Here is a 13,074-nt window from a genome sequence, read left to right as displayed (position 1 = left end):
TGGAAACAGAAAAGAAATTGATAGAAATAAGGAAGAGAGTGGAGAGTAGAGAGTAGAGTAGAGTAGAGTAAAAGAAGCCAGAGATGGTGTGCTATATATAACAGTTGGGAGAAGGAATTAACAGTTAAAGATCATTGCACACAACACACCGAAAGTTTGAGAATTGAGATTGCTTGTCTCAAGTGCACCCAAAAATCCAAAGCAAATGGCCCCACCAACCACTTCATTAGCACCGTTCACACCTATAAAGTTTTAGTTTTCTAGTTCTGTTCATATATATATAAGTCCATATATTCATATAGTTTCTTTTTGGCGGTTCAAATTATTGATGAACCCAATTAAGATGAATTAACATGAACTTTGGCTAAGAAATTGATTGTGACTATGCCTCTAAGCATTAAAGTTTATCAGCTGCATTTTCTTTATCAATGCATTTTATTTACTAAGAATATTAAGCATTTCTATTTCAGTTTTTTCAATGAATTGAAATAATGCCAAATGCCATCATCTGTAAAACACTAAATCATTTCATGTCTTGTGAGAATTCAATGATCTACCAATTTTGTTTTTTGCCTTTGTTTTGTGGACAAACGGATTCCATTAATGAAATATATGGATATTGGATAATGACATTATAAAAAACAGGGTATGAATGAGATAACATATTGTTTCAGGTTCTTCTTAGAGGCCCTAAGAATGCCCGAGAGGCTGTCAAGCACTTTGGACCAGCACCTGGTGTGCCCCATAGTCACACCAAGCCCTACGTTCGTTCAAAAGGATGGAAATTTGAGCGTGCTAGAGGAAGAAGGAATAGCAAAGGCTTCAGAGTTTGAGTTCTGGAGCTCAAAGATGGAGGATTTTCCTTTTTATCATGTGACCGTTCTGTATTGTTTTCCTTCTTTTTGTGTCGTAAAAACAGTTCATTTTAGTTCAGTTTTCCTTCCCTCAAAGGGGAAAAAGGATTAGAACTCCTCAACAATTTTGGTTTATCACTACTGTTCTAATGAACTCTATGAAAGGATTAATGAGTAGAAATTCTTCATTTGTTCATGATCGTTAACTTTGCTTGTCTAATTGATTATTTTTTAACTTGTTTTGAACATGAATTGTATTTTAACGTAAAAATACGTCTATTTGCCGCACTTAAAAGCTATTCAGTTTTCTGAATTACTTAGAACAGAAGGCATAATAAATACATAATTGCCAAAAGAACCGCAGCTAGAAATCATTACAGATCCAGGTCATGTGGGAATGACTCAATGCTCGAACTTTTTTGGTTTTATAATAATTTATTTTGGTGTAAATATAATATAATATTTGTAAAATTTAATTTTCAAGTGTAAGATTTTATAAGTTTGTTATATATAATTTATAAAATAAGGGGGGAAAAGCTCTCTTGTTTTTTTTGTTAATTATGAAAAAATTTTGAGTACTTTTAATTAGGATTTTATATCATTTTTTTAATAGAATTCTTACACTACTCTTAATTTTATAATTAGGTTATCAAAAAAGAAGGAGAAGCCATAAACTCATTACAACTTATCACTAAGACAATAATCAAATAAAGATAATTGGATAATGAGATCAAGGCATCATTACAGTACTAAGAACAAGCAAATAACAGAATGCCTCGTTGATTTTATAATTCCAAGAGATATTCCAGATCTTGATTCCTTCGTTTGTTTTGGTAAAAATAATAATCTGTTGGCCAGATTTTTTCTTGGAGATACCAGATTGCTAATTCATATCACAAGACAATGTTAAACCCATATATTTGAATAAAGATTTTTTTTTTCTTATATACAAGTCAATTGGAAATTTGATATTTGTACTTGTTTGAATTAAAAATCACTATAAAGATCATTTTTTTCTTGATATTTAATAAAAAGATAAATTAAAACTCCTAATTATAGACTGATAATTTACAAATAACAAAATAATTTGTTAAGATTAGCTCTGTTAATAACTAAAAATTCTATCTGAAATAGCATTTTTCTCATTGATTATATATGCATATATTTTCCATGAGCAGTTGAGCACCTAAATTTGGTTCCATTGAAACAATTTAAATCATAGTCCATTTAAACAAGAATAAGATATTCAATTAAGAAACTTTGCTTGGCTAGCTTAAAGGGGTTTGGCATGATCTTCAGCCATCATAAACTCATTTATTGATGGCCAAGTTAACCCTTATATTGACCACCTTCAAGCACCAACACTACTGAATGTTTCTAATGTTTGTGAAATCAAATTTAGTTTCAATTTAAATTTAAATGTCTCAAAAGTGATACAAAATAGCTTACTGAAAACAAATTATTGCTTTATAACTATACTGTGTCGAAACTATGATTTTAATCATTAAGGAAACTATATGGTATTAAAGAAATCCTCACAAAAGATATGGTAGAAAACTGGTAAATAAAACAATGTTGCCTTCATCTATATTATTTGTATGACCTTCATCATATGACCCTCAAAATGATGAAGTGGTTTCATGAAGGAGGAGAAAATCATGATGATCATAGAAAAACTAACATGGCTTTATATCTACAGAAAGTGATCATATAAATTAGTAGACTTCCACATTCCATTGCTCTGCCTTCTTCAATTGCCTCTTGTATTCAGTCCAATCAATGCCTACAACACAAAGAGCATGAAGACATTTGGGAATAAGGAATTATCTTTTTAGATATTTTTAATAGTTTCTTTGAAAGACAAAGTACTAAGCTATGTTTCATTTATTTTTACATTAATTTATCCTTCTATATATTACAATTCTATATTACTAATTTCCTTTACTTTATCGGTTAATATAAATTATTCATAACCTATATATTTCTGTAAATAACGATGAAACCAGTCACATGACCCAGGAGACTTCGGTTTTGAACATTATGGTAGCCTTATGTATTGGAATTATTATTTGTGCAACAATGAAAAACTTATATTTAGCTTCTTCTAATGAGTAAAGGAAAATACATGTCAAAATATCAACAACAGTACATAACAAGGAGAAGAAAACAAATAAGAAGATTTCTTTATCAAACTTGCATGAGATAACCTTAAAAACACCGAAATCTTATCTCACTAGGTAAGAACTGTATAAATTAAATTACATAAAACAATGGTACATCAACATCAATGGAACCCAAGCACCATGATCTAGCCCCCTCCTTCTGTCTTCTTCCACCGCGCTGAAGCCGGATTTTTGAAGTAGATCTCTTACCTTCCTTGCAAGTTGCGGAGCTCCTGGTGCTGAATACTTAATTTATATGCCAACAGAAGATTAAGATCAATTCATGGCCAACCAAGAACTATGGCCAAAAATTGTTTTATTTTGTAGTATCTTTCAAAAGGAGCCAAAAACATAACATGGTTAAGATTAAGAACTAAGATTCCCCATCACAATAAGATACCAAATTTTCAATCATTTCTGAAAAAAGAACAAATGAGTTTGGCTGGTTATATAAGATAAAACAGAAAGTGAAAAAATACATACTCCATTAACCTTCATAGTTTGTCTATCAACATCTGCAAAGAAGCTTGAAAGGGAAGGGAAGAATGGGTCCAAAGCGTGGTCAGAAGGTGGTGATCAAATCCACCAGGAAAGTTGTGCAAGAAAGTGTTCAAGTTTCGATTGTGGGCAGCAGCAGCAAAAGAACAAGAAGGAACAACAAAGATATTCAGAGAGGTAACGAGGTTGTGGGAGAAGAAAATGTGAGGATTATTCCAGTTCAAGAAGTGACTCCTCAACCCAAAGAAAATGAAATTAGTAACTCTGCTCATCAAGAAACCTCCACGTTATACACACTACCAATGAAAAATGCAACTTTACATCATAAGTACTATAAAATTTGAAAACAAGTGAAGGAAATCCAATCACTCAAAATCAAAACCGATATTTCCTTTATTTATTTCAGAAACATGGCCCTCAAAAAATTGCCATCAACTGTTCCATTGTTGCACTTAACAAGTTGACATAAATACAGGTAATCACATCAAGAAGCAAAAGGACGGAGAAGGACATCAACTTAAACTTAAGGTACCTGGAAATCTCCAGAAAATAAAAACTTGTGAAGATTCTGTAATTTTGGCTATATGTAACCCCTTTTTAATGTCTAAACTATAGTATGGAATAAGCACGAATTACTTCAACAACTGGTGCTTGACACATTGGACACTTCCTTCCACTTCGGTGCAAATCATTAGCACAGTTAGAACATGTGCACATGTGCCCACATCTGCAAGGAAAAAACAAAAAAACAAAATGCTTGTTAAGAGATTAAACTCAAGAGCGAAATTGGCTGCTGATGTATCAAAATGATACTGAATAGTTTACCTGTACAAGAGAGAATCAATATTGCTTTCGCAGCAAATGCAGCAAACCCCTTTCCTCACGCATTCCCATTTGGATTTATCATCTGGTGAATCATGGTCACGTGTTCCTGTGATTAAATCAATTCAACTTGGTCTTAGAGCTAATGAATTAATGAATGATACGGGTAGAAAGACAAAATTTACGGCTAGAAAAAATGTATACCTGATGAACCAGTTGAGCGATTTAGGGCCGCAGAAACCTCTTGTCTTATTGAGCGTGGGAGGCGTGGGGAGGCGTGGCGCGTCGGCAGAAACAGGTCGCGAAAATTTGCAGCAAAGGAAGGGGATGAGAATGGCAGGGATTGCAGTTGGATGAAAACTCTAACTGCTTCTCTTCTCTAAAAGCCCCTGAATCTGAAATAAAAAAGAAAGGGGATGGTAGAGTTAGGGTTTTCCAAGAACTCTAAGGAGAGGAGAGAGTGAGGGCAGAGTTAGGGAAGGAAAAAAAAGGCTTCAACCTGGTTGATGCTCTCCAAGAATCAGTAATCTCTCTCAGTTTCTCATACCAAAAAAAGAGAAAGGAAAAAAGTTAAAAACTAATAATTTGAGGGGTAAAAATATAATTAATAAATTTTTTTTAAAAAAAAGGGTACATTTTGTAATTATTTTGATGTAGGTTAATCATACTCCTACAAAAATGTGGGAGCAAGGAATCCATGGCCATAAAAATCTAATTTATTTTCATTCAAAAAATTTAAGAAGAAAAATATAATAATAAAAAATATAATTATGAAAAATTAACAAAAATAAAAAAAAAGTTGGGTCTCCGTGTTCTTCCTGTAAAGAGACACAAAATACACTAATTCAGTGGCTCTGTACACAATGTCTTTGTCTATATCTCATCTGTAAAACACGATTTTGTGTGTCTGTATCCTGTCTCTATAAACAAATGCAGTTGATACGAGACACCCACAAAAATAAATAAATAAATAAAAATAAAAATTAGACAATGATATATAGTTGCCTGATGTATGCACTGACATCACCAAGAAAGGAATGCGGTTTATAGATAGCAAATTACCATATCCAAAAAAGAATAATGGCTTCCCAAACACCACAGCTCCATTTCGTTATCTTCCCATTCATGGCACAAGGCCCCATGATTCCAATGATGGACATAGCAAAGTTATTGCTTCAGCGCAACAATGTTATTGTCACAATAATCACAACCACACAAAACACAGCAAGATTCACATCAACCTTCTCTTGTTTCATCGATTCCAGTTACCAAATTCGACTAATTCAGCTTCAGTTTCCATATCAAGAGGCAGGTTTGCCAGAAGGGTGTGAGAATCTTGACATGCTTCATTCACTTGGCAATGCCTTGAGTTTATTCAAGAGGAGTGCTAGGGGGCCAGCAACTTTTGTGAATTGTAGCCATCAAATAACCATCAATGATGATTTTAATGGTGTGAGATTTCATCCAATGGCTCACTTTTCTTTGCTGGTTACATGATGGCCAGAATTTAATAAAGTTACTGGCCCCTAGACTTTTCCTTTATTCAATGCACTAAGCCTTCTAAGGGAACTTGTAGAAACAATCTTTGAAGAGTTGTCACCCCCACCAAGCTGCATAGTCTCTGATATGAGTCTACCATACACAATCCACATCGCTAAGAAGTTTAACATTCCAAAGATTTCTTTTGTTGGAGTGAGTTGCTATTGTCTCATGTGTTACGAAGCTTTGCACACCAGTAATATGAGGGAGAGCATAAAGGATGAAACAGAGTACTTTGTTATTCCGGGTTTACCTGATGAAATTGAAGTCACCAAAGCGCAGGTACCAGGATCAGCAGATGATAGTTGGAACAAGTTTTATCAAGAGATTCATGCGGCCGAAGCAGACACTTATGGAATAATCATGAAGTCGTTCCAAGAATTGGAGCCTGAGTATGAAAGAATGTACAAGAAGGTTAGAAAGGATAAAGTGTGGTGCGTCAGTCCGGTGTCACTAACCAACAAGGATCACTTGGACAAGGCTCAAAGAGGCAACAAGGTTTCAATTGAAGAGTGGATGCACCAAAAATGGCTTGATTCTCAAAAGCTTAATAGTGTAATTTATGTATGCCTTGAAAGTTTACGTAATCTAACTGCAACTCAGTTGATTGAGATTGGTTTAGCCTTAGAAGAATCAAAAAGACCTTTCATTTAGGTCATAAGGGGAGGGAGACAATTAGAAAGGCTAGAAAAGTGGATTAAGGAAGATGGGTTTGAAGAAAGAATCAAAGATCAGAGTCTTATAATTCGAGGTTGGGCTCCTTAACTACTAATACTATCACATCCTTCTATTGGAGGGTTCTTGACACACTGTGTCTGGAACTCTAACTTAGAAGCTATCTACGTCGGTGTGCCGATGCTGTTGTGGTCGTTGTTCGCAGACCAATTTCTGAATGAAAAATTGGTTGTCAAAGTACTCAAAGTTGGAGTGAAAGTTGGTGCAGAGAGTTCAATGGTGTGGGGGAAGGAAGAGGAGATTGGTGTATTGGTTAAGAAAGAAGATATTAAAATAGAAATAGAGAAGTTAATGGATGAGAATGATGCTGATTTTGAAGAGAGAAGAAATAGGGTAAGACAGTTAGCTGAAATGGCTAAAAGATCTGTAGAAGAAGGTGGATCTTCTAATAGCAACACTACAACAAATATGGCCTTTAGCAACGCCAAATTTTGCAATGCCTTAAAATCATTCTCTTAGATAGGTTTAGACAATGGTTTTTTAAAGTGTTACTGTTGAATTCAATTTTTCATCAATTTCTAGCAACAAATTAAAACCATTCTGTTTGACTATTTTAAAGAACGGTTTTATAACCGTTACCATGATTTGGCTTTAAGCAACGGTTTTTTATTGTTGTTTAAAGAATTGCACAAAAGAAACGCATTAAAACCGTTGCCGAAATGCTACACTTTAAAACCGTTCCATTAGATGGTCTTAGACAACGGTTTTTATAGTGTTGCTGTTGAAGTTTATTTTTTCATTATGCTATAGTAACAAAATAAAACCGTTCTCTTTGACTATTTTAAAGAACGGTTTTACAACCATTACAACAATTATTTATGAAACAACGATTTTCTAATATTATTTAAATAATTATACAAATTAAACAATACTAATAAAAATAATTTCAGATAATTATATAAATTGAAACTATTTTTTCTATAAATATTGAATTTATAAAATACTCAAAAACTACTGTTATAAATAAATAACAAATATTATTTTAAAAAAATAAAATTGAAATAAATTTATTATAAATATTATATATTAGTATAAATATATAAAAAATATTATATTTTGAACACATAAAGCTAAAATAAATTTATAATAAATATTATATATTTTTATTATAAATATATAATAAATATTAATATAAAGAAATAAAATTAAAATAATTTTAAAATAAATATTATATATCTATTATTGATTATTAATTTTTTCCTAATTAATAAAGGAATACAGCAAAACGAAACTAAGGAAGCCTTCATCTTCTCTTCGAAACCAAAGAGCAAAGAACGCTCTTCCTCCCTCCATCGTACCGAACCCTAACCCACGCCATCAGAATCAGAGACGTCATCGCACCGCAGCTCTCCATGAAGCCATAAATCGCACCATCATCGCAAGTCACCAGGAAGCCTCAAATCGCAACTCACCATCGTCGCACCATCATCGTCGCTGCGTTCTTCCCGAATCGTCGCTGCCTCCTTCTTCCCGGCGTTGCTGAGTCTCTCCTCTCCGCGGCGTCGCTGCTTCTCCCCTCTCCGAGGCTTCACTGCTTCTCCACGGTGTCCTTGCTTCTCCCCTGTTCTGCTTCTGCTTCGCTGCTTCTACCTTGCTGCTTCTGCTTCACTGTCTTGGCTGATTGTGGATTGTGCTTTGCTGCTGCTGCTTCGCTGCATTGGCCGTTTGTGGGTTGTCATCTGTGGTAAGTGGTCTTCTTCTCTGATTTTCTGTTGCTTAGTTAGGGCTTGATTGGTTGTTGGGTATTTTTGTTGGCTGTGAAAAGTGGTGATGTTTGTGAACATGAGCAAGATGAGGGTTGAATGTTGACTGAGTTTCTGTTCTAGTTTGAATTTGGACTGCGTACTTGTGAAATGAACCTGGGGCTTAGGTTAGTCTGTTATTTAAGGTAGCAAAACTTTTATTATCTGCGAGTAGTGTGTTCGGTGGCATTATGGTTCTGTTTCTCTGCTTTCTGTGAGGTGTTCTATGGTGGATTCCCAATAACTCTTTATTGAGGATTATAGAGTAATTTCTATATCGCTGTTTCTCAATTGTTTATTTTTTATTTTATTTATCTGCTTTGTTTATTTTAGCCTTGTTGTATAATGTTATTATTTCAGTGAGTTGTGGACTGCTTTTCATATTGGTTGGTTTCATCTGGGATAACAGAGGAATTTCATGCTTATTCCAACTATTTGACTTAGAGATCAGCATAAATTCTACTCTTCTTCCTACATGCCTCAATTAATCAGGAGAAATATTTATTATTTTAAATATTTGATGGAATAGATAATTTTTTTTCATTTGAATTAGTTTAATGAGAATAAAATTTATCATTTTCTTCTTTGAACTACCCTGATCATTGCTTGCTAGTTGCTACTTCCTACCTATAAGTGCACTACCATGCATGCCAGTTGCCACTCTTGTACGAAAAGTTACAAAACTCCTTTCTTTTTTATTTTGGTCATGGGTTCTGTTCTACAACTTCATCAGAACTAAACTTTATATAAAAGACCTTCAATTGACAGACTTAAATATACTTTATTATAAGTCCTTTAGTTTAAAAGTGGGCCAAATTATATTAACAAAATAATTTTTTGGACCTCAATTATAAAAGGCATTTAAGAAGAGTTTCAATTGAAATACTTTTTGGTACAGTGCTATTCTAATTTTGATTTGGTAATTTGTTATCTCAAAATGTTGTTCTCATTTTGTGTTCTTTTTAATATTGCTTTTGATTTTTGATAAGTATTTTAAGAATATTGACTAAAATTACTATTTTTATTCTTTGTTGCTGTTGTAGTTTGTCTCTTTAAAATCAAAAAAAGGGTTGTCATCTGTGGGTTGTCTCTTTGCTGCTGCTGCTTCACTGCATCGGCCGTTTGTGGGTTGTCATCTATGGTAAGTGTTCTTCTCTTATTTTCTGTTGCTTAGTTAGGGCTTTGGCTGTTGGGTATTTTTGTTGGATTTAAGAAGAAGAAAGGAAAGTGGTGATGTTTGTGCATTGTTCAAAAACTGTTTTGAGGCTTTATTTGGCTAATAAGATAGAAAGGGAAATTTGTATTTGGCTATTTGTGCATTGTTCAAATTTGTATTGTTCAAAAACTGTTTGTGCATTGTTCATTAATTTGAGTTCTAGTTAGCAAAACTCATCATTGTACTAATTGTTTTAGATTTTTTCTTGGGGATAGAGTGTAGTAGAAGAAACATATGATGATGCTGTCTATTTGAAGATGAACACGTTTTGTTAGTGCATTGTGTTCTGGATTTCTATGTTGCTAAACTTGATAATTCTATTGTTTGATTTTTTAGTTATATATCATTGAGAAACCTTCACTTGTTCTACAACAAGCTGAATATGATGATGATTCTGATCTTAAAGAGATTTCTCTTTTCAACATAGAATAATTTTTTTGACTTTTATTTTTGGTGTAATTGTTTATGAACAGGTGCATTTCTTATAGATTCTTGGTTCTTTTAATATGTGATCTGATTTTTTACTATTATGTTAATAGATTTTTGCAGGTTCTCAAATTTTTTTTCCTGTTTACATTTTCTTAGTTTAATTAGTTTGTTCAATTTTTGTTAAATTAGTCAATTTAGTTATGCATGCTTAGTGGATTATAGGTGGTTAGGAAGTCATATCTGATTTGTAGTGGATTTTGGTTGAACTTTTTGGTTGCTACTGATGCCTGGAATGAATGGTTTCAAATTGTATAGTGCGTGTTGTTTTATCCTTGTTAATGGCTGATTTCATGCCTTGTTTTAATTGAGCAATGATGATGATGGCCTTATTATGCTAATTTTTATATTGCTGCTGATTGCCATTTTCGCTTGCTGCCATTTAATTCATATAAATTGATCCTGATTAGTGCTGATTTGATTTTAGTGAGTTCATATGGGTTGATTTTGCTGTTTGTTTAAATTCAGAAACGTCCTATTTACTGCCAGAGTGCTCTCGAAATTTCTAAAAATTTGTGTGTTAATTGAATTCCAATTTGTCAATCGAATTTGGTAATTTGTTACTTTAGTTTTGTTTCGTGACCAAATTCAACTCAAAATGTTACTTTAATTTGTTCTTTTTTTTTCAATTAAATATCTTATAAATTAAATCAATAAGAGGGATGGTATATAATTAGTATCTTTGTATAGAGACAACAGTGAAGAAAATATCTCCTTCTTTCCCTTTCTCCTCTTGACTTCTTCTTCCATTTTTGCCCTCCCCTGTCTTCGCAACCAGAAAAAAAAAACACCACCGTTCCCCTGTTTCTGCGCTCATCCTCCACCGTGCGCCACCAGTAGCCACCTTTGGGTCGACACTGCTCTGCCTTCATTCTCCCTCCCCTTGCCATTTTCTGTTTCTGCTTCTGCAGGTTCTCAATTTTTTTTCCTGTTTACATTTTCTTAGTTTAATTAGTTTGTTCAGTTTTTGTTAAATTATTCAGTTTAGTTATGCATGCTTAGTGGATTATAGGTGGTTAAGAAGTTATATCTGATTTGTAGTGGATTTAGGTTGAACTTTTTGGTTGTTGCTGATGCCTGGTTTGAATGGTTTTCTGAGCTTTTTAATTGACAAATGATGGTTGTTGCAGTTTTGTTTCAAATTGTATAGTGTTATTTTATCCTTGTTAATAGCTGATTTCATGCCTTGTTTTGATTGAGCAATGATGATGATGGCCTTATTATGCTAATTTTTATATTGCTGCTGATTGCCATTTTTGCTTGCTGCCGTTTAATTCATATAAATTGATCATGATTAGTGCTGATTTGATTCTAGTGAGTTCATATGGGTTAATTTTGCTGTTTGTTTAAATTCAGAAATGTCCTATTTACTGCCAGAATGCTGCCGAAATTAGAAGGCAGGGAGAGTGCGATGTCACAGAAGAGTTACCACACCAACTTTGTTGAAGAAAATTGAAGAAATTGCCACCCTTAAGCAGCAATATGCAACTGAGAAAGCAACATTAGAGAACAAGGTTGATGTGATGCAAAAAGAAGTAGATGAAATAAAATCGCTTGTTAAGATGATGCTGCAACAAAAAAGCTCAGGAGTGGACCTTGACATGTTAGCTGCTCAATTAGGAAGCACTTTAGGCAATCCGAACAATAATGCGCATGAAGAGGTATTATTTGTTGTTAAAGTTTCTATATGTTATCATATCTTAAATAATGGTTGATTATGATGATGTTGATTCAATTGTTTTGTGTATCTAAATAGAAGAATGTTATGATATATATGTTTGTCCTCTCTCTCTCAAACATTTTTATTTAACATTATTAGTATTAAAGATGTGTAGTTTTATATTTGATTTTTTTTGTTTACAGGAAAACTATGTTGAAGGAGAAATCGAACTTGATTAAGGTCAAATTTTTAAAAACAAATGTTACAGGATAAAAGTCATGAACTTGTGGACATGATGACTATTTGCTACTTAGTTATTTCAACTCCCTTTTGTTATTATATTTTTTGCAAACTTAGATGATATTGTGGATCTTACAACAATTTTTATAAGTTAAATTTGATGGGAAATGTTGAATTATTTTTCTTTAGTGACTTGATTCAAATAGTTTAGATTATTTATTGACACTAAATAATTAAAAAAACTGAAATTAATTTTATTCACGAGAAAACTATTGTAAATAAAAAATGATATATTACAAAAAAATCGTTGTCAATAGTTACAAAAGACAATGGTGTTAAAACCGTTGTCAAAGATGACTACATAATAAAACCGTTGCCAAAACACGACTCCAATGGTAACGCTTTAAAACCGTTGTCTTAGATGACTATAAAATGGCAATGGTATTAAAACCGTTGCCAAAAAACGACATCAATGGTAACGCTTTAAAACCGTTGTCCTAGATGACTATAAACTGGCAATGGTTTTAAAATCGTTGCCGAAACCTGGCACCAACGGTAAACCGTTGCCTATTCAGTTACGGTATTAAACCGTTGGATCATTAATAGGAACGGTTCTAAACCGTTGCTTATCGAATAACGGATCAAAATCGTTGTTTAAAATTTTTTGTCAAAACCGTTGTCTATGCCACTAACTGTGGCAACGGTTTTTCTGTTACCGTTGCCTTAGGTAAAAAACCGTTGCCTTTGAGCATTGGTAACGGCCGCATATACCACAGGTAAAAAACCGTTGCAAAAGCATTGCCTAAAGTTTTGGGAACGATTTTTCAATCTACGGCAACGGTTTTTGACCATTGCGAAAAATCTTGTTTGTTGTAGTGCAACTTGACTATGTTTATCCAAGATATTTTGATTTTTGCATAATCAATTTGTCAAAAGCTAATGGCACAATATCTGTTTGCATGTGTATGATTATTTTTTTCTAGGCTCATTTTTTAATGAAAATTGTTGTTGTGATCATGTGATGTCCTTAATCATGAAAAAGTTGGGTGTTTTAATTTAATTCAATATGGAGGTGATTTTTTTTAATTATAAAAATTAAATATGAGGTTTATATTTGAAA

At 33.1% G+C, this 13,074-nt stretch overlaps 1 protein-coding gene, 1 long non-coding RNA gene and 1 pseudogene across 2 annotated transcripts; 2 read left to right on the top strand and 1 right to left on the bottom strand.

The window, feature by feature from the left end:
• Positions 1–3,016: 3,016 nt before the first annotated feature.
• On the bottom strand, positions 3,017–5,220 carry LOC112769613 (uncharacterized). The gene is made up of 4 exons (XM_025814108.3): positions 5,197–5,220; positions 4,541–4,715; positions 4,340–4,445; positions 3,017–4,241 (listed from the first exon to the last, which is right to left on the bottom strand). Exons 1-4 carry the CDS (start codon positions 5,218–5,220, stop codon positions 4,124–4,126), a joined length of 423 nt encoding a protein of 140 aa, XP_025669893.1. The 3' UTR covers positions 3,017–4,123.
• A 191-nt stretch (positions 5,221–5,411) lies between these two features.
• LOC140173005 (UDP-glycosyltransferase 73C6-like) lies at positions 5,412–7,069 on the top strand (annotated as a pseudogene).
• Positions 7,070–9,409: 2,340 nt separating this feature from the next.
• Positions 9,410–12,108, top strand: LOC112769612 (uncharacterized). Its single transcript, XR_011876458.1, has 3 exons — positions 9,410–9,493; positions 11,411–11,715; positions 11,918–12,108. It is a non-coding gene; the product is annotated as an uncharacterized lncRNA (long non-coding RNA).
• Positions 12,109–13,074: the final 966 nt, after the last annotated feature.

This window comes from Arachis hypogaea, chromosome 18 (genome assembly GCF_003086295.3).
Source record: "Arachis hypogaea cultivar Tifrunner chromosome 18, arahy.Tifrunner.gnm2.J5K5, whole genome shotgun sequence".
NCBI classification, from domain to species: Eukaryota; Viridiplantae; Streptophyta; class Magnoliopsida; order Fabales; family Fabaceae; genus Arachis; species Arachis hypogaea.
The sequence above is the reverse complement of the archived record's forward strand: the minus strand, read 5'-3'. Positions and strand labels throughout refer to the sequence as shown.

What these genes read in the sequence shown, in the direction of transcription:
- LOC112769613 (XM_025814108.3), bottom strand. Translation starts at nt 5,220, where the DNA reads ATGAGATATAGACAAAGACATTGT. An exon ending in GATATAGACAAAGACATTGT is followed by an intron (nt 4,716 to 5,196) that starts GTACAGAGCCAC and finishes AGGGGCTTTTAG; the next exon opens with AGAAGAGAAGCAGTTAGAGT. An exon ending in ATTGATTCTCTCTTGTACAG is followed by an intron (nt 4,242 to 4,339) that starts GTAAACTATTCA and finishes TTTTCCTTGCAG; the next exon opens with ATGTGGGCACATGTGCACAT.